Here is a 24,078-nt window from a genome sequence, read left to right as displayed (position 1 = left end):
AGGAGGTTTTCCTACTTTTTATTCATTAGTGAGAGCTGTACTTTCAAAATGTGTTATAATATTTATCTGGAAAAAACTGGATATGACTATCAAAACCAGAAACTGCACCAAGAGGAAGTTGAATCTGGCCTCTAGGGAATGTTAGACCGGTTATACAAATACAATCCTTGTTTATCATTACAGTTCCTTTTTGTGAATGAAGCGTTGATACATTTTAAGTTTTTAATCTTTAGTTTAATAACAATGAAAGTATTTCAGCAGTACAGTCAGCTGTTAAATCAGCCATTAGACAAACGTCTATCCTAGGACCTGAAATTATGGAAAAAGAAAGTCAACAAGATCCTAATTTGGTCTTTCATGTGTTATTTGGAAATTCCTTGAAAGGCTTTCACTGTACAACTACAAAAGGTCACTTGATGGTTGCTCTACAGCTTGTGTGTGATGGGGCCATCTAGTCAGGAGTCTGAAAGAGGACCGAGAACAGCGACTGCCTCGATCTCCACCAGCCCGCCCTGAAGAGAATAAAAGAGACAATGATGTGGAAATTTGGCAATCTGGGTATTACGTTTTTTTGAATGCAAAGCTTCTGTACAGTGATAATGGAACAATGTTGGTGCTGAAATGTGAGGGACCAACAATAAAATTCGGTAAAAACTAATATAGAGAACATAGATGATAGGAAATACAGGGCTTGCACAGCTACCATAATCTCTATCAGTACAAATGTATAGGAAGTACACGACAAGGTACTACAGTTTTATTTTGGTGGACATGTTTTTACTTACTCTGGGAAGAGCAGCGACTTGATAGGCAGCTCTGGCAGGAAAGTTACTGGTGAAAACTGGAAGAAAAACATTTATATTATAACTAAAGCATATTGGGAAGAGACATTGAAAGATATTCTGGCATTTCACACAAGAAAGCAGTCTTATAATAGAGAGAAATCCCCACATGCAAATACAAGAAATCAGTAATCAGAATGTCAACACTGTTTCCTAGAAAATCACAATTCAGAGGAAAGATGTCCTCTCCTTGCTTTCCTCAGGGTCAGGGAAAGTTTCCTGAATTGAGTAAAGTCAGATGGGAGAGCTCAGAGCCTGTACCAGAGGCAATGGCCCGTGCAGGAAAGCTTGCTCTGAGGGTTTGGTTACATCAGTGTGCCTGCACAGCGGTGTCCATTTACTACTCAGTGGGCACAGCGGCTTCCATTACATTGGTCTGTTGTGATCCAGCAGGAAATGCCCTGACTGAGCAGCCTGTGACAGGAGGCCGAGGGAGCCTCCAGAGAACTGCTTCACCAGCAGGTGTTTCCTGAGAGATGTTGGTAAAATATGAAGCACTGCAGGCAGAGATCCTGGAGTTTGCCACTGGAATAATGAACTACTATTTCACTGTGAATTGCGATCAACTGTGTACTTAATTGAAACACTGTTTACATTTGAACGTAAGTTAAAATCTGTCCGTCCCTTTACACCTCTCAATCTCCCCATTTCAACACTGTCACTTTCTAATCAAGGTTAAAAGTGGGAAACTGTACATTTTAAAGCAATGAACATATTGTGAGAAAATGTAGGATATGCTGAGACATAAGCATATGGGATAACATTTTTTGAATCTAAATGAATTATAATATCATTTCAATATAAAATGTTTTTCAAAATTAATTCAAATGTATTAAATCCAGATATTAATTAACAATTTGAGGAGGGATAAGGTAGAAGACTTATCGATTCAAGCACATTTAATTATGCCTTGAATTATAAAATCAAAACGCAATTGTAGTAAACTACGTCAGTTTGACATTGTAAAATTATTAAATTATAACAGTAAAGGTAAAAATATGAATGTGAATTAACTAAGCTGTTTGTATAGACCACTTGACAAGCGGAAATAACAGCAGCTCTTACAATCTTGGATAAAGGCTGCCTCTTAGTGGCTGAAGAGTGTGAAAAAAATTAAAACGTACAGTACATTTCATGAACTTCCAAAAATGTACTATTTGTTTACAACAATCTGCGTAGTAGCAGAAACTTTAAAGCAGCAAGCGTGGAAATGAAGTATTGTTTTACATGTTTTGTAGACCTCATTGACGCAGTTGAAGTCGTTGATATCAGCGAGCAGCACAGTCGTCTTCACCACTGAAATCAGAGAGTTTACTCCGTCAGAGAGTTTGTTACGTTTTAACATTTAAGCTATATAAAAACACATAATAAGCAGCAGCTAAGTAATACTGAGATCTCACCGTTGGTGTAGTCACAGCCAGCAGCCTTGAGGATCTCCCCCATATTGACGAGAGCCTGAGGGACAACACACATTGTGAGCGACATCTAATATCCCCTTTGATAATCTTGAAGGTTAAAATTAAATCACTTAAGGAAGGAATGATAATGATTACTCTGTGGAAGAAAATGTCAGACAAAACCCAGAGATAGATAATCTGTCACGCTAAGTCACACCTGTTTGGCCTGGGCCTGCACGCCTCCATCTACCAGCTGACCAGAAGCCACCTCCATACCCAGCTGACCCGAGATGTACATGGTCCTGTCCACGACCACCGACTGACTGAAACACAGATAAACAAATGTTTGCTGCAGGTGCACTTTAAATATCTGAACGACATGAGTGTATCATCAGTTCAACAGCCATCCTTTGACATTCCCTTTTTTCTGGTTGTTATCAAGGCACATTTTATTACCCATTTTACCACCAGACACTACAATAGACAAAGAACCTTGAACCTTATAGATACATCAGAGGCCATTCTGTGTGAAGTCACTCCCCCCTCACTGACAGGGGATTGGCCAAAGCAGAAACTCCCCTCATTCCCACACTGTGCACTGTCTGAATTAAAATCAAGAAAACTAACTAGACTCCACACTTTTTCCCCCTTCCAAGTCCATTAATAGTTTTTGAGTATTCAGTAAAACATGCTTTAATCAAGTAATAAGAAAACAAAACCATGCTTTTTTTCCAATTCTAACATGTATACTGTTGTAAAGACGATTTAAAGTATTTTACAGGACATTAATCCTTACCTGTATATGCCCTGTCTGATAGGGGCTTTAGGTGTGTAGGGGATTTGTCGACGAATAGATGCCATTTTAACCCAGCTGTGTCTCTAACTCTGAAGTGCTTCTTCTGCAACAAGTTCAACTCTGACTCTTTTTATGGGGCCATTTTCAGTTCATTGTACACTAAGACCCGCCCCTTTTAAATCATGCATTAATTAAAACATTGTGCTTCTGCACCCCACGTGTCTCTTTAATATAACATGTAAGAACAGTACCGGTTCTGTTACCTGTATGGACCGATGGCAGCCGGGGCAGCTGTTGTGTTGACGATCCTTCTGATGAGTGCAGCCATGTTTAATCTTCCAATCTTTCTACACCGTACCGTAGCTGCGAAGGAAGAAAGTTGTTGTGGAACACTTTATGGGAAGCAGCAAGAAACAGTTGCTGTCGTAAATCTTACCGTAATGTATGAAAACAAGAGCACACCGCATTTAGGAGGCCCTGTCACTAAAAAAGAAATGGGCGTGCAAACAAAAATGGCGGCGGCTGTATTAGAGTACTTACGGTAAGACAGGTGGTCATTCATGCAACTGCGAGAGTTCGCTCAAAGATTCAAGTCTAAATAAGATAAACGCATTCCAGTGATGTTATGGTTAACTATAAGTAACTTTATTATTTCTTGCACCTTTTCAAAATAAAGTATTACAAACAAAAGATAATAAATTAGGTGGTTCAAACTTAAATGCTTACATTCCACTCTACACTCAAGTCTTTATATAGCGGAAACAACAGAGGAATAAATGGAAACAAAATTATATAGCTATATGTCATTGATTTCAGATAATTATACATATGGCCGATTATCCACAATGTCATATTACAAACAGGGCTTTTTTTTAATTGTACAGAGCGAATAATTTCTGTTAAAGCTGAAAATCCAGCTTCCATGTAAACAGTACTTTGCACTTAATACAAAAGCATTCCACTTAATAGCAAACATAATTATAAACATGCATAGATTAACACGTGGAAATCAAGCCACATATATTTGACAAAAGGCAGAAATAATAACAGCCGTCTTAGCTACAACATTTTAACCAGCGTCACAAAAAAACATATTTAATAAATAAATTGTGAATGCTTGTGTTTAAGTTGCCAATGCACTGCATACCGAATTAATGAAAATAAGTCATTGGAAGGCTGTTAATGTTTTAAGTGAAGAAGAGGTAAAAAAAACACAGTCAGATATGATCATTTAAGGTGATTTCAATTTTGATTCAGGTGTTTAAAATGTCTCATATTTTGGCTCATTACGGGGACATTGTCCACCAAATGAGACTTAAGGTAGAGTTCTAAGAATAAGGTATGATAAAAATGACAATTAATATGCAGCAAGTATGGGTTGAACCATCAAGACTGCGTATTAACATTCATATGTAACAACAACCTGCAGATTTAATGTAAATTTGATTTAAAGACATAATTCATTCAAAGATTAACGTGTCAAACCAATGTCATAACTAAACTACAACCACAGCAGAGCAGTTTGTGACCCTCATTAATTCAGAGTAACAAGGGCTTTCAAATAAATGTTGACAAAATTAAGCTCAACTGAAAATCTGATATCAACGCAACATATTTATAATATTTTCAGAATAAATGCATGGATTAACAACCAGTTTTGCTTTCCTTAAATCAGTTTAAACCACAGTATAATGGATCACTGCACTCACACAGTTTTACAGTGTTAACATCATAAATAGTGTTAAGGGATTGAAAAATAAGCACGTGTCGCAAATCACACGGCAAATCTTGATTCCTTCAGTTATGATCAGAAAACTTTACTGTAGAAATAAGGGACAACAGATGAATGGTAAAGGAAAATATTATCAAAAAATCTTAATTTAGATAGAAGATGTATGGGTGATGCAGCAGCTCTGTTGTCTGTAGTTTAAACACCCAGTCGTTCCTTTGCATCTTTTATCGCAAAGGGAGTCTGTTTATTTGACTCTTCGGCGATCTAGTTATCTTTATTGAGGGCTGAACTGTCATGGTCTTGTTTACTGCTCTGCATATAGTTTAAACGTTGTAGAAAGTCAAACTGGAATTTGAAGTTGATCACATGAATGGAACAATAACAGAAACAATCTTTAAAGTCAATCTGCAGGTTTTCTAAAGACTCCAGGTACATTAAAATAAAACAGTATTGCGGAATGCTTTGCTGTTATGATAGTCAGTTGTCTTTTGTCTATGGAATGAATTCTGCTGCCAACTCTGGATTTCATTTGACAGTGGATCATTTAACAAGAAAAAGCTCAGATGTTATATTCATGGAAAGCAGAGAAGAGCCAAAAAACAACTTATTTACCCAAATGAAAATTAACAAAATAATAAACTCATGTTTTTCTGGTGCTCCATAATAACATGCATGATCCGTTTTTCACCGCCCACATGATTTCCTTCACTTCTGTCCATGGCTCATTTTAAAACCAGCTATCAAATATTTAAGGCATTCTCAACATCATCTTGATTGTCTTTGGTCATTGTCAAGCCTCCACAGCTTTTGCAGGTATTTCCAAACTAGGCTCTATATTATATTTACAGTGATAGTGAAAAGTCTGAGGAAAAAAGACCACTTGTCATGGACCACTGCTATTATTCTGCTGCTACAGCCAGAGGAAAGGCTTCCGGACGTTGGAGGGGAATCTCAATAGTGTGACATGGAATGTAGTTTCATTTGGAAAAAAGGGGAAATTATGGTGAGACTTTCAGACGTAATATAGCCAGGCCTTAAGTTTTCTCTTTGGCCGCAGTCCTGAGAATCATTCATGGTAAAGCAACTTTACAGGAGCTGAAATATAAGATTTAGATGGATTATAGAAAGAAGGAAGAGAAGTGTAGATTCAAGCAGCCTAAATGGATCTCAATAAGCCTTTTATAGAGGCCGCCTAGCAGTCAGGCAGGTACATTAAAGTCATCTTAGTTCCTCTGAGTCAATGGGAAGTAAGTTTTGAATCAATAGTGGCTTTGGGAGACTAGAGGGAGGGGCATTTAGAAGTTCTGTTGTCTTCTCTTCTTGGCATCCATGGCATCCAGGATGGGTTGCCTTTTGGCAGTGTATCGCTGCCGGAGCTCCTCAATCTCACGCTCCATCATCGGATCCAAGGCTGTAAGGCGCAGCTGCAGCTCCTCAAAGTCCAAGTTCTTCAGCTAGGCAAGAGCACACAAATTAAAACCCCAAAAAAAACCACAAGATGGATGATGAGTCGTTTTCAGGGTAAGAACAGCTTCTGTTTTGCTATTTTTGCACAAAGGCACTGCAGCTTATTCCTTTAGTTTAAATTCTGCTCTATTACAGTAGACCCATCACATGTTCATGAAAAATGTTACTCACAAAGTCAAAGTCTCCGTCCTGAGGCACTTTCCAGTTGTCCGGGAAGACATTTTTGGACTGGATGTGGTAGCCGGGCTGCTCCTGCGGCTGGTTGTGGTTGTAGTTCTCCTGCTGCTGCGCTGCCTTGTTGGAGTCCTGCTTGTCGAAATAGTCCATGAAGGACGGACGCAATGGCTGCTGCGGGGTGGCGTGCCCTGTGGAGGAAGAAGAGATCATTTATTCTCTTTAGTTAGTACACAATTTCATTTAAATGATGCCCTAAGCCTCCATTTTACTTTGTAAAATAAACAGCAAGGTTTGGTAGAAACTGTGAATTGTGAATTAACATCATGTGTGTGTGCTCACTTCTCATGGATCCATGGTCTTCCTCCTCCTCTTCATCGTCATCACTGTTGATGACCATGGTGCCGAGGTCTGACTCCAGCATGGTGCTGCCGTGTTCGATCATGGTCTGCGCCCCGTCACTCATGGTGCTAGTGGCCCGCATGGTTCCTGCGCCTTCAGAGCCCGACTTCACCATAGTGTGGGAGTCCACTTCCGTCTCCTCCTCCTGGAAAACATTTAAGTCATAAGGCATCAACAAATAGCCTTCCAAACAAAAGTCAATATTGTTGTTTACAGCATACATACAGAGTTGTCGTCCTCCTCCTCCAGCTCTCTCTGCTGCTCCTGCTGCCTCTTGGCTTTCATCTCCATGGCCTCAGTTATCAGGTCCCTCAGGATTGAGACCGGCTTGGCCTGGTTGATAAACTGGTGCTGGACATTCACAAGAGCAGTTTTGTGTTAAAGTTAGGGGCCTCATTTGTATAAAAGGTGATTTAGCCTTATATTAAATTTATAAATGCGTGGATAACTAAAGCCTATAAAATGAATTATTATGGCTATGAAATAACGCATAACTAAATAAGGCAATATACATCTAAATGAATGTATATCAAAGTATAGTTCAATAATAAATATCATTTTAGACTGTTATGTATTCAGGGAATACTTATTGTTAGCTTCCATTTGTGATAGTGTAGTTTCTGAAAAACATCATCTTTTTAAATAAACAAATATTTTTACATTTCTTTCTTTCATATGTATTTAATTCATATAACTTAAATGGAATTCCATGGCTGTCTGACACTGTGACATAAAGTGAGCCTTATTGTTATTTTGTTCAGCCTTTGCATGTTCACATGTCAGGGTTTCTTCTTATGCGTACACTTGGGCATTAAAGTTTTTCTATTACAAGTTCATATCGTTGTGCGAGTGTGTGTGCTTCCTTCCTCTCACCTGTAGGAGCTGTGTGGCTGTAGCTCTCTGCTCGGGGTTTTTAACCAGACACTTCTTGACAAAGTCTGTGAATTCGTCAGACCAAAGCTCCGGCTTCCTGAATGTCGGAGGAGGGTTGGTGGGGATCATGAAGATCGCCTGAAGAAACACAAAGACGTTTTAAAAGTCAGATAGAATACAAAAAATCAGAGACTTATGACAAAATCATGTCCGAGGCTTGTTCTTTAGGGGCCTCTAATCAAAATATCTACAAATGGTCTGCTATACAGCTGAGTTTTCTAGGCTAAGCACCACTTATTCATCAAACTATGTTTTTATACTCACTCTCATGGGATGGATGTCCGCATAGGGGGGTTTGCCCTCTGCCATCTCTATGGATGTGATGCCCAGGGACCAGATGTCAGCCACACAGTTGTAGCCGATCTCCTGGATCACCTCAGGCGCCATCCAGAATGGAGTACCAATCACAGTGTTCCTCTTTGCCATTGTGTCCTTCAGAGATAAACAAATAAAGTTATTATTGTGAAATTTCATTTTTTTTTTATCACTTTATAAGAATTCAAGAAATCTGGGGAACGTTTGACAAGAGCAATAACTTGGATGTCAAACAAATACTTAAATGTTACCGTTAGTTGTCCTGCAACTCCAAAGTCAGCCAGTTTGGCGTGTCCCTCAGTGTTGAGGAGGATGTTTCCTGCCTTGATGTCCCGATGGATCTTCCTCATGAAGTGAAGGTATTCAAGACCCTTTAGTGTCGACTTCAGGATAGTAGCAATCTCCTCCTCTGTCAACTGATAAGATAAGCAAAACAAAGGGATGAACTAAGATCCGAGATTAAACTAAAAAATGTGAATAATGTAGGTATGTGAGGTAACATTTTTTATATTTCCCTCACACACACAAAAAAATCAGTCTACTGTGATTTGCAGAACACTTAAATTACACAGAAATGAAACCAATAGTTGTATATATAATAAACCATTAGATTGAAGTTAAGGAAACATAAACTGATGAGTTGGGAATGTGAACAACCAACTCATTTTAGTACAGCCACACACACACGGCCTCTGTGAGCACACACCGTCTTGTTGCGCAGTCGGATGATGTCAGACACAGAGCCGGCTCCACAGTACTCCATGACAATCCACAGGTCTGTGTTTTTGAAGTAGCTGCCATAGTACTTCACTACGTAAGGGCTAAGAGGAAATGGAAAATAAAAGGGTTATCAAGAGAGAACCCAACATTTTGCTTAAAACTAAAAATAGCAGAAGTGAAAGAACTCGAATAGATCTAGACACAGAGAACTGACGTTGGCCCCAGCTAACCAGTGCTTAAATATCAAATATCTTCAAGTCAAGTTTTGAAATCGGGTAATGGTAAAACTTTTAGCAAGTACTTATTCAATAATACAACTTTAAAATGTAGTACAATAACCAAAAATATCTTTTCAGCGAAAGGGTTTGACCAACTTTGAAAATGTCTTTAAGTTAGTTGCTGGGTTAATCTTATCTCTGTAGTGAGTTTGGAAGTAGAGGGCAGCTGTGTGCTCCGTTCACCTGTCACACTGCTGCATGATAGAAATCTCCTTGATGATCTCCTGCAGGTCAGATTCCACAGGAACCTGCTTGATAGCCACCACCTGACCCGACTCCTTATGGATGGCTTTGAACACGCTGCCATAGGAACTTAAAAACACACAAAAGTTTCATTTACAATGTGTTGCTAATATTACTGATATTATTAACAAATTGATGGTCTACACAAACAATAAGGTGGTGCATCGAAGTAAAGACAGTCTGAGGATGGACTTAAAATAGTTTCAGTCGACAGCATAAGTGGAAACAGAGATTAGTCATGACAACAACCTCTTACCCTTCACCAAGTTTCTCTAGAACATCAAACACTTCCTCTGGTTGTTTGGTCAAACTGTCTTCACTCAGCTTTTTCAGCTTGCTGGAAAGAAAATGGAACAAATCAATTGTTGCTGAGTATAATAGTCGACTACAACAAGTAGTGACACCAAACTAAAACAATATACAGCAGGAGCAGCTGAAATGAAAATAAAATGGGCTTTCAGCTTTGACAGTTCCAGTTTCTAAAATAGTTTCTAGTATTATCAGTGCGAGTTACATAAATTGAATGCATTTGAGTTTTTGGTTCTGTTAGGCACTAAACAAACCCTCTAAATATATCTTTATCAACCTAATGTAATGGGGTATTTCTTTTCAGAATGTTCTAACATTGTGCAGACAAAGACAACCTTTTAAAGGTTATATTAAAATGAAAATGGTCTTAATCTGCAGCCCTAATCGGACACTTATAATTGAATGCATCAATGTTACGGTTTCTTATACTTCCTGTATAAAAAGGTGTAATGGGTAAATATAGGAGAATAACAGCAGGTTATATCATGTTATTGATAACAGATCTTTCTCCCTCTTAGGTTAAAGATGATCTTAAGATAAGATATTTTTTATTGATCCCAATTTGGGAAATGTTTTCGTCATAGCAGCATGTAGATAAGACATTGCACGTGAATTAGAAGTACAAAAAACTAAAAGGTAAAATAATAAAATAAAAACAAAAACAGTTAAGATAAACACATCAGCAGTAGAAGACAAACAAAACAGTGATTATATACATTTCAATAAGGAAGGATATATACCCATAGAGAACATCTATTGATTACACAATATCAATATACAGGATTAAATGCAGTGTACATCACGATAGGCCGTGCACACTGCAAAGGTGGTGGTTATTCGGAAGACAACCACATATATCACCATGGCACCAATTAACAATATGGTTGCCAGGATACTTGTTCGTTTAAACGAACACACACTTCATTATTTAAAAGGTAATGTTGTACTTTATGTCCAAAAACACCAATCTGTTCCCTAAAGGGCGCTACAAAACAGTTTCAAGTTACCTAGCAACCAAACAAGCTAGAAAACAATTACAAAAGAGCTTGTGATCTTGGTCAAAAGCAAAGACTTAATTTTCTTAACAAAGTTAAAGTTTGACAGAAAACTGGAAAAACTAACTAAGTTAGCATCAGCTAGCTGACGCCTACGTTAGCCTTTTAGCTAGCTAGTTAAAGCACGTTTAAAGCCAGTCGGCAGAGCACAAACCTTTTGGGCGCAGTTGGCTCCATGATGGGTGACTTTAGAGGATAAAGGGGAGCAGACTAATGGTAAGTTATGACAATTTTGGGGCCAATAGTCAAGATGTGAACATTGTCGACAGAATGGTTGTTGTCAAAAACTAGTCCAGGGCCAGCTGAGTGTCCGTCAGATGATGGACACAGTTTGGGAACACACGTTTCCGACAGCGTCCTCTGTTGGACCGGAGTGCAAAACATTACTTCTGCCATTGTAGAAATAGTGAATTACCTGCAATGTATTTATTTGATCCAGCCTGTTCCAAATACGCTCTTCTTTCGTTTACAGATGTTAACTGTTCCACATGCACGTTGTTGAGAAAGTGTAATAGTCACTGGATTAATGTGATACATTTTTACATTATAAATCAGTAAATAGCCTATATTTCGTCAGAGGTGGAGGAGGTACTTAAATCTTGTACATAGGTAAAATAAACAGAATGTAATAACAACATTTCTGTCATTATGACTCATACATCCTTGAGGAAAAAGAAAAAAGAGCTTGACTTGAAGTAGTATCTTCTGACCAATCATAAACAGCGTTGCTCCGAGGTGACCGCCTGACGGTTGTACGCATGCGCACAAACAGGAGTTCGTGCGATGTGAAGAAAGAGAGGTAAAGAGCGTGTTAAAAACGGTGAGTTGTCTTACTTATTTATTTTATATATTTCACTCTTGTTCATTTGATACCAATACTGCATACTGGGATTGTGTTAAGTCTTTTTGTTGTTCACTGCGTATGCCGGATGTGGCAGTTTAGTCTAATCATGTCGATTCCACCATGCTGTTTCTGTGTTAGCATGTTGTAACAATACAGATGCTGCTTCCCCTGTCTTTTGTAGAGATAAAATGGACCCACAGAAAGATGTTCAGCCGCCTAAACAGCAACCTATGATCTACATATGCGGAGGTACATTACAGCTGCTTGTGTTGATTGCAGAGTGAGCCAACGTCACAACCGTTACTACTGCTAACCATGCTAAAGTTACTTGTGCTGTTACATTTCATTATCTGTTATCCAATGGTGAACTTTAACTAGGTACTATAAGTTTAGTACTGTAGTTAAGTACAAACGTGAGATACTTGTGCTTAACCTTAGTATTTCTATCATCTGCTACGTTATACTTCCACCACAATTCAGAGGCAAACAGTGTTGGAAGTACTCAAATCTTGTACTTAAGTAAACATGGACGTACCAGAGTGTAGGAATACTCTGTTACAAGTAAAAGTCCTGCATTGCAAATTTCAAGTAAAAATAGAGAGAACAAGTTTTAAAGGAAAGTACTTGAGTCAATGTACTTATTGTCAATATTTCACTTTTTACTGCCCTTCTATGAATGAATAACTTGCTTTGAAGAATCAAATTAAACAAATAATAATAATAATGTAATCCTATATTATTAAAGGTTGAAAAAGATAACACTGTATTGATCCAATTGTGGATTTCACAAGCTACCTGTCAATATTTAAAGTATGTCTATACTTCATCAATAAGTGTAATTCAATAATATAATTTGTATTATTCTGAAACGAGTCACTCTGCATAATGAACTTGTAACGGACATGTTCAACACTGTAGTATTACTACTTCTATTACTACTACTGAGTATAAGATCTGAGTACTCTGTCCACCTCTACTGTTAGTACTGCCATCACTACTTCTGGTATAGTGCCCTGCTACAGTACGATTACACACAGTTCTTGTAGAACAATAGCAACAATGGTATGATTTTTAATGTTGTGTATATACCAAACAATTGTCAAATATTAATCAAATAAATATGAAAACCCTCACAGTCCTTATATCAATTGCTCCAAATAGCACATGATATAAAGGCTAAAGCTAGGATAGGTTCAATATTTTTGAAACAATTCTGGATGTATTTGTGGAAATTCTCCTTACATCCCGACAACACTTAGTAAATAAAATGTAAATAAGTTTGTGCACATTATTTTAAGCCCAAATAAGAATTATTTGACCGCCTAACTTCTAACCTACCTGTGCAAAATCGCTGCGCGTCACCGAAGTCTTCTACAAGATGTTAGCTTGACAGATGTGAGTACATTGCAATAGATTTGATCATTGTTTAGGTCCATTATGATATGTTTACCTTCATAATGATAATGTTTTGGATGCTGCTTTTGAGGGAGGCCTGAAGAGACATGTTGACAGTGTTGCCAACTTGGTGGCTTTCTCGCTAGATTTAGCAACTCTTGGAGCTAGTGCTGCTAGCTACTTTTATTGGGAACGAGTTGTCAAAACTGGGCTGGTGTTGTTCGGTTAAATAATAAAAGCCTACCCCCGCTTTAATGAACTTTTGCAATGTTTTTATTATTATGTCATGCTAAAACTACACTAGAAGTTAGACATAAAATAAACCCCCAACAACCAACTACAGGCAAAAACTGAATCATCAGCAGACTTATAACAGATGTCGATCTATCTGCAACAAGGTTATATATGCCTGATAGATTATAATGTAGATGTACCAGGTTTTTATGGATACACATGATATTTTCTGTAATGTTCTTTCTTCATTTGCAGAATGTCACACTGAAAATGAAATTAAGGCCCGTGATCCAATCCGATGCAGAGAGTGCGGTTACAGAATCATGTACAAGAAGAGAACAAAGAGATGTATCCTTTTAAACTTTTATTCTAAAAAATTAATAATATGTGATGTCAAAACATATTTTTATTGTAAGTCAATGTATGAACTGAATGCTATAATACCTGTCCATTTCCTTGACTCTTTGATTACAGTGGTTGTCTTTGATGCCCGCTGAAGAAGAGAAGAGCAGCTCTTTTGATTTTCTCTGATTTGTGCTGTTTTTTTTATGAACACTGTAAATAGTTAGACTGACAACTCCATGGAATCTGACCTTCAGGCCTGGCTTCAGATTTCTGTGCTATGGTTGAAGCTCAACATTTTCATTGCCACACAAAGTGTACTGTTCAGTAATGAATGAAAGGTTTCTGTTTATTAAAAAAAGATGTTCACTGACCTTGATTGTGTTCGCTTATTTTCTCATTTGATTGCATGTTTCATACATATCTTTTTACATATGTATTCTCACCACCCTTACCAAGTCAGACATTATCACATTTGAATGATAAAATCTACATTTAGCAATATTTGCAGGTCTAACTTTCCCTCAGTTCTTCTAGATAATTATTTAGGTTGTTTGCCCTATATCAAAGCGAGTAAACCATTTTATTATTTAGTTGTAATTTGTTCCAACATCTTGATACCCCTATTAACAAACTCAACGTGTTGTGACCCCTGCTGGTTGCGTACTTTTACCAGCTTTAATCAGTTCAACCAACGACTGATATAAAAAAGATTAATTAAATACTGAAACAATATATCGAATCACTTAATTTGCAATAACAAATGCATATTAAACAGAGTTTGAAAAAAATAACTGAATTTTGTGAATCTAAATAATGTAAAGAGCAAATATTCTGTACTTTTACTTGATCATTTGCAAATATAAGAGCATAAAACAATAAATCATGTTATTAGGTTTGTTTTCCTGTTATTTCGTCTTAACATTTCTGTGCGTATTCTTGTATGTCACCAGCCACCAGAGCCCTTTACTCTGAAGTCTAATCCGAGGCTCCCCCATCAGAGCTGTCCTACTGCAGCACTGCATCGCTGTGGCACTTCCCCCTATCGGTGACGTCACCTCTGATACCTCATCCAGGGGGTGTGTCCAGCAGAAATCCCCAGCCAGGCTCGGATGTAGCTGCAGCTCTGCGAGAGAGGGAGAGGCAGAGGCAGGAAGGAGGGAGGAAGAGTTTCAACACACCGCAGAGGGAGTACAGCCATGGGGAACGCACAGGACAAACCCCCAGGCAGCGGAGGAGGGGGAGGTAGATCGGATCAGGCCACAGCAGGGAGCGGGACGAGAAGCCGGAGTGGAGGCAACGCGGAAAAGACCTACAAAGCTCCGGGGAAGGGGGTGGTTAACGGCTCCCAGAGGGAAAACAGCCCTGCTGGTGGACAGCAGGACAACCCTGCAGTGGACACAAGTTATCTGGACGCCCCTGCTGGAGCCCTACCCCCTCACCTGGCCCGGTTCAAGAACGCAGGGAACCACCTCTTCAAAAATGGACAGTTTGGTGACGCCTTGGAGAAGTACACACAGGCCATCGATGGATGTACTGAAGCAGGTAGGGAAGAAGTGAATCATTTGTGTATTTCATCTGAGAATTCATGTCACGAGCAGCATTTTATCAGATCAGAAACACCTCTGTTGATTATGCTAGTTTAGGTTTAACATTATATTTTAACTCTCAGATATATCTCAGATTTGTAGGAGCTATTCTGAGTTGCTAATCTTGACGTACACGTTATCAAGTACAATACAAAAATAATTAAATATCCTGATTTGACCCCATCAGGGTGAATACAGTTTCATGCTGAATGAGAGCTTAATGTCATAGTAAATTAGAGTATCAGGAAAGAGGTTTATGTGCTTTGTTTAGTCTGTAACATGAAATAACGAGAATACCCATGACTATTTCCTAAAGCACATGGTTACATATTCAAAGTTCTTATTTTGACTGACCAACATCTCTAAAATGGATGGATTCTATACATATCTGGCATTTTTGCTTAGAAAATTATTTTAAAAAAAGACTTTCAACACTTGTATGATACTCTTACCTGATACTTTCCCTTTATACTTTATTTATAATTGTTTTAAAACAACCTTAAGGATGGATATGTGTCACTGCAGTGTTTTTGGGTGGTGACAAGTCTTAAGCAACTTCAGAGGAAGTCAAGTCACTGATGTAGAAACAAAAAACAATGGTGACAGACAGAAAGCCTCGCTATAGCATCTATGTATGTAAGAGTATCAGATACAAGTTGACTCAGAGTGTCTTGGCATCACGATCTACAGTATCCCATGTCAATTTGAAATGCATCATGCCTGTAGTGCTGCACAATTGCCTTTTTTAAAAACCAAATCAGCATTCAAGTGCCTCCTTCGTTATAATAATGATTATAGAGAACGAGTACAGGTCCTTTTTCAGATCCATCACTTGTGTGAATTAGTGACCTAGTCATCACCAGTTTCTAGTCTAACATCGCCATCATTGGTGATTTGTGAATGCAGTGTTGGCATGAGACAACACTGCTGACCATAGATAGAGTAGAATGTGCTGGTGCATGGGGGCTTTTAGATGAGATTGAATGTCATGCTGCACCTTTACGAGTACGCAGCTAACTTTACTCTTGTAGCTGGCAAGATGAATAGTTTTTTTCTGCGGCACCGGAGACAGGCTGACAACACTTAATTTCATAGCACAATAAACAAAGAGATCCTCAAAGGAAAGCACAGAACACAATATTTGATTAAGTCTTTTTTTTCCTTATTGAAAAACAAAGACAATCAGTAGGAGTGTCAGCACTGTTGACATCAGTTTCAAGGCACTGAAGCAGCACATAATAACGGATGCTCCGCTGGCGGTTGTGAACCTGCAGTGGAGGCTCAGAGGAGAAGGGATAGTGCAAAAAAGGACTCCATCATCCGTCGACCTCTTACAGCCTCAGCCCCTCTGGACAGTCTACATTTGAAATGTAACCAACATACAATACTCTACAAGCATTGTGTCTTCTGATAAGTGTGATGTATTTGTTCCCTGCAGGAATCGATAGTCCAGAAGACTTGTGTATCCTCTACTCGAACAGGGCAGCCTGTTTCCTGAAGGATGGAAACAGCACAGAATGCATACAGGATTGTACCAAGTATGTAAACTCTATCTGTAGGCCAATCTATACATCTGCTTTTTAAGGAGTACTCCACCGATTAAGCACATTTTAGGGCTCATGAGAACCAGATCATCATTTTTCTTGTCAAATCCTGGCACCTTCATAAACCACAATGCAATTCTATGCTAGTATAGGCTAATGTAGCATTGCCTCTCTAGCTTCAAGCAGAGATGAGGAGCAGGCTACTTAGGCCTGGTAATCTCACTTCTTTTTTTAAATCTCCATACCCCCAGATTATTTCATTTTTAGTCAGTTTATCCACAAAAGACTTTATTTTAAATTGTACTAACAAGCACAATTTTGATAATAAAATCTGTGTAATTCCCTTTGTCTCAAATAAAAGATTTTAGCTTATGTAATTAATTAGGTTACATTTCAACAGTTAAGCTTGTATGAGGTAAGTATCAGTGAATAACACACTATGGGAGTATTTGTAGTGTCAGGAATTTCTGTCACATGTTTATGAATGCTACAGATCAGCCAGGTTACACTAATGACACAACATGTCGATGCAGACAGTTTGATCCTCTGTTTCTGCGTGTCTCTGATCCTCTTAGGGCTTTGGAGCTGCAACCCTATTCCTTGAAGCCCCTGCTACGCAGAGCTATGGCCTATGAGTCACTGGAGCGCTACAAAAAGGCCTACGTGGATTATAAGACGGTCCTGCAGATAGACACCGGGGTGCAGGCGGCTCATGACAGCGTCCACAGGTCAGCTGAAAAGAATCGCACTTCACAAACTTTAGCTAATGTATGTTTTTTTGAAACATTGACACAACCAGTGTCAGTTCTATGAGAGTTATATTGTACATTATGCATTAAATAAAGGTTGAAGAGAGTTTTAATTGTGTGACTTTAAGGCCTAAGAGTTTGCACATTTTCATACCTTCAAACACTGAAGAAACGGCTCCTCTTTGATTCAGCTGCTGTTTGGTAGAGTTATGTAAGAGAACATGTGGTTTGTGGTAGGATTCTTCTAATTACACATTTCAAGAAGTTTATTTTTCATTTTTTGTGGTGTTAATAGAGTTGTTCCACCGCCATCGGAGTTAGTTTTACTTAGGGTGAAACAAAAACATCTTTTATTAACCTGTTGTGTCTCAAACATGTTCAGAGTGAGTGTGTGTGGTATGGTTTTGGGACACAGGCATATTCACATTTCAACAATAAAAGCACTAATCTGAATCCACACACACAGGTGTTTCACTTTCTCTTGCTAATATATGTAGTGATTGTGTGGACGTTTCACAGCAGGCACATTGACATGTTCGAAAAACAACACATGTAAATAGTCAATTGATGACTTAACCCTGCAGTTGTTGCAGCATTGATCTAGCTAATTACAAACACTGTTTTGTGCTTACTCTGCATGTTGTGCTCTCTGTGTCCTCTGCTAGGATCACCAAGATGCTTATTGATGAGGAAGGACCCCAGTGGAGAGAGAATCTTCCAGAGATTCCCAGCGTCCCTCTGTCCGTCCAGCAGCAACACAGAGACAAACCAGTCAGCGCTGAAGTAGCTCAAGCCCGAGCCGCCAGAGCAGCGCAGGAGGAGGGTCAGTGACATGAGTGAACTTGCTTCCTGTTAGCTTAGTGAAGAGTCATTTAAAATACAAACCTGTGCTAAGTGGATTTATTACCTCCTAGTCTTTCCCCTAAACCATTGACAAGCATGCACTCACTCTCTGCAGGGTTATAGCTATCATTGTTATAACTGTAATGCATAACTGTATCTTTATTAACAGGGGAGATGCCTTGGTTTGTATTCCTGCTTAAACTAGAGTCCTATTTTTCAAAGGGAGACCACATACAGCAACATACACAAAAAATATAGTCATAGACAAAAGAATTGCCAAAAGGGAACACAAACTTTAAGCATGCTGACCTCACATCCTATACAGGCCATCTAATGGTCAGTTTTGTAACGATGTTAATCAAAAAAAGATTGACATTTACTTTGGATCTAAAAGCATTTAACGGGATAATTTCATTCAGTTTCCAGTGTTACCTATTCCATGCCAGTATATAAAAATGCCTTTTTCTTATGTCAGTACGGGCATTCAGGACAGAAATTGCCTGAAAGCTCTTTACTGTCTCTTTAAATATGGCCTGGTGCATTTTGGGTGGTAACATTTGAAATTGAACCTGTACATGATGGAGTCTTTAAAGCAGCAGCAGCAGCAGCAGCAGCTGTAGAAGTCGGTCAGTGAGAATCAGTTTGTCAATGCTGACGACGAGCAGTGGTGAAGGCACTCATGCTGGGAGTGTGTGTGTCTGTATGTGTGTGTGTCTGGGTGGGTCATCAATAATGCAGAGGAGAAGGCGATCCACACAGAGCGTAGCGCTGCTGTAATGGAACAATCCAGGTCAGGTTTCCTCTTAGGCAGCTTCAGCTTATCACATTGGCCAGAAGGCTTCAAATGTTTTATATCTTTAGATATATATATATATGTATTTTTCTTTCTTTTAAGCCAAGAGATTAGACATACACTATATTGATGTGTAAATGCTCACTAGCTAAAAGTTAATATATTGTAAAAAATAAGTCCAGTTAAAAGAGGAAGGAAAATGTTAATGCACAAAATAATGAAATAAAATAACAAATACAAGACAACAAAATAAATGTATATATGCTATTAAAAAAAACAGAAAAGAGTAGACATTTAAAAACTTAAACACACCACCATCTATTTCTACCTTCCCCCTTAGTGTCTACCTTTAGTCTAGTTTTGATCTCTATATATACACTGTATATTACCTCTATATTCAAATATATTGAAAACATGTGACGTGTGCGCTTTAAAAACATACATGCACCGTCATAGAGATAAACGGCTGCTTTGTATACGCCCATACACAGGACTTGCACGGGTAAAGCAGATGAGCTAAACGGAGACATAAACACTTAATGAATATAGCACACAGACAGATCAGACCTAATCTCTGAATAGCATGCTGCTGTTGCTGGGGAAACAGATGGGAAGTGGCTCAGCCTGTGGTCAGTGTTTAAAGGGACAACGTGTAATACCTGGCCACCTGCTCAGAGTTAAAGGGGGCAGCATTTCACCTCTTAAGTTGTATTCATCAAAGCAAACGGTGTTAAAATAAAGCGTGCGTGTGTGTGTGTGTGTGTGTCTCGGCACAGCAGTAAGCTCAGTAAGCAGAAGTTGACTCATCCCCTCAGGTCCAATTAGACCGCTGCTGACAGGCTGAATGTATTTATTGATCACTCTGAAATTCAAACCAGTTTTAGTAATCAATTGCACATTTATTTCAACAGCCACAAAAAAAGAGGCCAGGTTCACTTTACTAAAACGTGAAGGCAACGATCTGGTGAAGAAAGGAACCTTCGAGAAGGCTCTGGAGAAGTACACTGAATGTCTTGCTTTAAAACCGGACGAATGTGCTCTCTACACAAACAGGTAGGCATGAAACAGCCATAGCGGGCAACTCGGACCCTTACCCGCACTCACATAGCAGAATATGCCCTTAATTGAACTCTGAAAAGAACCTTGCCTGCTTTGATGCTACCGGCAGATTACTTTTACTTGAGTATTTCAATTTATTTCAATCTTACACTTATACATTTTAAATGTTGTACTTTTTATTACATAAATAGAGTTTAGATATTCCACACATTACATAATCTCTATACCCTTCCTGTCCAGTGAAAACTATACAAATCTAGATATGTGATTTTGATGATTTCTGTTTGTTTGATAAACTAAAGAACTAATTGTTCCTTTATTATATTTAGAAAATCTCCTACTTTTAAAGTTAAATTAACTATTTAAATGTGTTATAATTCTTAGATCAGCTTGTGATTGTATCGGCTAAAATATGCTGTTTTCTCACAGGACAGCGACGCTTCCATCTAATTATGATCTTTAAATATAATGCATTGTTGTAGATTAAACTACCACTCGGTAAATAAAGGAGTTAAAACGAACACAACCATAAACATCAACAGCATAAAATGCAACATAGTGCAGTAATCTTATTCCTGAAACATTATCAGGGAACATCTTATTACAAAATGAATACTTTACATACTTTACGTACATGAAGCTGATAACACTAACATGCGTTTACTTAAGTAAGGTCTCCAATGGAGGTGGTGTAGTAATGGAGTGAAATATCTTTACTGTATTAGTACTTTTAGCCTATAATATCTGCTTTAGACACTAAGTAGCTTAATAAACTGTTCAAATGGAAAACCAAGCTCAGGATGTAACATACTACTAATTATGAAACTGACTTGGTATGTCCTTTAAGGGCTTGGTATGTCCTTTAAGGGCAGTTTAATAGGGAAAACAGTAGAGGGCACCACACCATCATCCATAGCTTCCATTACGTGCAGCAGTGTCCTGAAAGACAGAGATGGACATGCTGCTTTATCTGACGCCTGTCCTCTTCTCTACTCTCATCCAGGAGCATTTGCTTCCTGAAACTGAATCGTTTTGAAGAGGCCAAACAGGACTGCGACTCCGCGCTGCAGCGGGAGCCGGGCAACAAGAAAGCCTTCTACAGACGAGCGCTGGCTTATAAGGGTTTACAGGTGCCTATCACTCCCCATCATCGACACTCATTTAGTTGAAGCAGAAGGGTTTGTGCATCAGGATTTTGATGTTATATTTCATATGCGTCTCGTCGTTTGTCTCTGCAGGATTACCTGTCTGCCAGCAGCGATCTCCAGGAAGTCCTCCAGCTGGACCCCAATGTCCGGGAGGCTGAGCTGGAGCTGGAGGAGGTGACGGGTCTGCTGAGACAGAGCCTGATAGAAAGCAGCGCACACACCCCACGGGTAGAAGACTGAGCAAACACACATCCACAAATACACACACACAATCCTTTAAGGAGTAATTCAGTGATTCTCAATATAAGGGGAAAACTGAAACATCCTTACCTTATACAATTAATGAATATCTCTAAATCACGAACAATTTCTTATCAACACTGTCAGATTTCCCATACTGGGCTTTAAATTAAAGACTAGTTTTATTAACCGGATTGAATTTAATGAATTAAAATGAAAATATTTATTAGAACTTTGAATGGCTTCCCTTCAACAAGTACATACTACTACTACATTTCATTTCCAAGAAAAAACAAAATGTACATTACATTAAAATGTAATGAAATAACATTTGTTAAGGAACCAGAATCAACCAGTTTTTGTTTTCTTAATTAATCAACTCTGACTGTGTTGACATAAAAAAGAAACAGAAAACTACAACAGTCCTTAATCATTTAACATCTCTACCTTTTTAAAACCACAAGATATAGGACAAATAACTTTCAAGTACAAAATGCTTGAATACTCAAAGCAAAATCTTCCTTCTTTACTTTATTTATATAAGTTTGAAAACGAAACACCACATAGATTTTATGCCCTTAACGGGTTAATTTACAAAGACACAGAACAAACTAAAGTGACATTGAGGCTGACTTTTGCTCATTTCTTTCAGGTTTGATTTTTGTGGACAAGTCTGGAGGCAGAGGAAGTTAACAGGTTTACTGAACTGATGCAGTTATGGAGGAAAAGGACTCTTTAAAGCCATCGACTGCAGTAAGTAACACCTGTAAAAATGGAAATGACTGGCGACGAATCCTGGGACAACCAGCTTTTCTGTTCTGCACCATCTGCAATCTGTGCAAACTGCACCATAACTCCTGAGTACACAACCTTACATAACAGGCAGCTTTATTAAAAAAAGGCTAAAGTCGAGGCACCCTTGACCTGCTTGCACTATAAATCATTCACATTATGATGTAATGTACTGTTCATACAGTCATGTTTTATGGTGGAGTAGCACGGGGGAAAGTGAGTGTAATATGTGTGCCTTATTGAGATTTCTTCCGCAGTTTGGTTGAAATACGCCAAGATTTGTTCTCTGATTTGTTTTTAAAGATATTGTGTTTGCTTGCAAAATTGGTTCTCTGAGCTCATGACGAAAGCACCGTAACTGATTCAACTCGACTGTGTTGTATATGTAGATAAGCAACTCCCTAAAAGATTTAAAGAGTGAACAAAAAGTATTTTCTTGTATGTATCCGGCTCTTCCAGCTCTTCCAGCTATTTCAAGACATTTGTCGTTGTTTACATGTACTTTCAGCTGCTATTTACTAAAGCCAACCTTTCCTCTGAAACAATATCTACAGGTGTTAAAACTTTAATTTAGGATGGTAAAATTATAATTTCCTACAGTTAGAATATCCCCACAGCTCAGTTAATCAGTTATTGTTAATAATCATTTGTCACTTCCTTGGTTTAGGTAATATTCTGCAACAGCGTTACTTAATCCTGTACTGTAAAACTTATTGTGGGTCTCAGGTTTCATCTTGAATGTAACCAAGATGATGCGTGTTGTGTGAATAGGTGTACCGTATTTATGTTTGGAAAGTTTCTTTATCAGAGCATTATAGTTTTATTAATGACTCATAACTCCTTACCCTTTGATCTGATTATAGAATCCCTCATACATCTGCAGTGGGGTGAATTGCAATTCGATATGACCCAAAGCAGTCCAGTGTTAAAAAACGGAAACAGCTTGTAGTCTGGATTCTCTATTGTCGGATTGAAGTCTCTTAACTGAAAGTATTTGGCATGCTGAAGGTAAACTGCCCAGTAACAGGCCCCGCAGCCACGATCAACAAACAGGTGTTTCTACTGGTTCTGCCTCATTAGAGCTTCCCTCAGGTCTGTGTAAAGAAAGCGTTTGATTGACCACTATCTGTTTCTATTGTTACAGCCGTGTGGGAAACACAAATAACACTTGTGTACCTCGAAATACCACCTTACACTAAATGATGGAGATCAAGAACCGCAACTGTCTCTGCGGCAGTGACACTTTTGTGAAAGGCCAGTATTACCTGTATCGAAGGACAAATTAGTCTCTTTTTTTTTTTGGAACTGCTGATTCTCTTGCCCTCACTTCAATAGGAGCCGAAGTCTTTTTAACCTAATACCTAAAAACACCAGTGTAGGAGTGCAGGGCATTTAAATATCTTTATTTTGAACATGGCAAACAATGTAAATCTTTGACTCGCACAATGTGCCACAGCTTTTGTTTCATTAATACTTTGATGTATCCATTTGGTTTGTCTGATTTTAACTATTCCCCCCCCCCTTGCGTTGTCTTAATAAAAGCATAAAAAAAACTCAACTAAATGAAAACACTTGATATGAGGCTTGAAGTGTTGCTTTGTGGAATGTAAGAGCATGTACTGTATGTAAATAGTTTGGATGCAAATGTAAATAATAAACTGCTACATGGATGCTTTAATGAGCAATGCCTTTCTGTTACTCCATGGGTAAGCTGAATGTGTAGCCAGAAGGAGAAAAAAGGAGTTGATTTGATCCTCTCTGATACCTTATGGTGTAAAAAAGGAACATAAAAGCGGAGCTGCTCCTTCAGAAACTTGACAGTATAAGAATGAAAATGACTGAA

General features: G+C 38.5%; 4 protein-coding genes across 7 annotated transcripts; 2 read left to right on the top strand and 2 right to left on the bottom strand.

Moving 5' to 3' along the window:
• Window position 1: 1 nt before the first annotated feature.
• Window positions 2-3,544, bottom strand: rida (reactive intermediate imine deaminase A homolog). Of its 2 annotated transcripts, none has more exons than XM_063898842.1 (6): window positions 3,299-3,544; window positions 2,457-2,562; window positions 2,243-2,297; window positions 2,070-2,138; window positions 786-841; window positions 2-512 (listed from the first exon to the last, which is right to left on the bottom strand). In XM_063898842.1, exons 1-6 carry the CDS (start codon window positions 3,361-3,363, stop codon window positions 456-458), a joined length of 408 nt encoding a protein of 135 aa, XP_063754912.1. In that variant the 5' UTR covers window positions 3,364-3,544; the 3' UTR covers window positions 2-455. The 2 variants fall into 2 exon arrangements, with proteins under 2 accessions (XP_063754912.1, XP_063754913.1); XM_063898843.1 differs by lacking the exon at window positions 3,299-3,544 and adding an exon at window positions 3,036-3,194.
• Window positions 3,545-3,658: 114 nt separating this feature from the next.
• On the bottom strand, window positions 3,659-11,037 carry stk3 (serine/threonine kinase 3 (STE20 homolog, yeast)). Of its 2 annotated transcripts, none has more exons than XM_063898839.1 (11): window positions 10,818-11,037; window positions 9,556-9,636; window positions 9,240-9,368; window positions 8,765-8,879; window positions 8,310-8,474; window positions 8,008-8,175; window positions 7,684-7,821; window positions 7,036-7,161; window positions 6,751-6,955; window positions 6,406-6,599; window positions 3,659-6,215 (listed from the first exon to the last, which is right to left on the bottom strand). In XM_063898839.1, the coding sequence occupies exons 1-11, from the start codon at window positions 10,838-10,840 to the stop codon at window positions 6,063-6,065; spliced, it is 1,497 nt and encodes a 498-aa protein (XP_063754909.1). In that variant the 5' UTR covers window positions 10,841-11,037; the 3' UTR covers window positions 3,659-6,062. The 2 variants fall into 2 exon arrangements, with proteins under 2 accessions (XP_063754909.1, XP_063754908.1); XM_063898838.1 differs by having other exon boundaries at window positions 3,659-6,221; window positions 10,818-11,035.
• A 335-nt stretch (window positions 11,038-11,372) lies between these two features.
• polr2k (RNA polymerase II, I and III subunit K) lies at window positions 11,373-13,852 on the top strand. Its single transcript, XM_063898844.1, has 4 exons — window positions 11,373-11,483; window positions 11,689-11,756; window positions 13,392-13,484; window positions 13,611-13,852. The coding sequence occupies exons 2-4, from the start codon at window positions 11,696-11,698 to the stop codon at window positions 13,631-13,633; spliced, it is 177 nt and encodes a 58-aa protein (XP_063754914.1). The 5' UTR covers window positions 11,373-11,483; window positions 11,689-11,695; the 3' UTR covers window positions 13,634-13,852.
• A 614-nt stretch (window positions 13,853-14,466) lies between these two features.
• spag1a (sperm associated antigen 1a) lies at window positions 14,467-23,916 on the top strand. 2 transcript variants are annotated; one of them, XR_010167115.1, is made up of 9 exons: window positions 14,467-15,023; window positions 16,506-16,605; window positions 17,187-17,339; window positions 18,026-18,183; window positions 19,908-20,049; window positions 21,059-21,185; window positions 21,294-21,431; window positions 22,096-22,196; window positions 23,380-23,916. XR_010167115.1 is itself a non-coding variant. In XM_063898840.1 (8 exons), exons 1-8 carry the CDS (start codon window positions 14,678-14,680, stop codon window positions 22,099-22,101), a joined length of 1,170 nt encoding a protein of 389 aa, XP_063754910.1. In that variant the 5' UTR covers window positions 14,467-14,677; the 3' UTR covers window positions 22,102-23,916. The 2 variants fall into 2 exon arrangements, 1 of the variants encoding a protein (XP_063754910.1); XM_063898840.1 differs by having other exon boundaries at window positions 22,096-23,916.
• Window positions 23,917-24,078: the final 162 nt, after the last annotated feature.

Source organism: Eleginops maclovinus, chromosome 13 (assembly GCF_036324505.1).
Source record: "Eleginops maclovinus isolate JMC-PN-2008 ecotype Puerto Natales chromosome 13, JC_Emac_rtc_rv5, whole genome shotgun sequence".
NCBI lineage: Eukaryota > Metazoa > Chordata > Actinopteri > Perciformes > Eleginopidae > Eleginops > Eleginops maclovinus.
The sequence above is the reverse complement of the archived record's forward strand: the minus strand, read 5'-3'. Positions and strand labels throughout refer to the sequence as shown.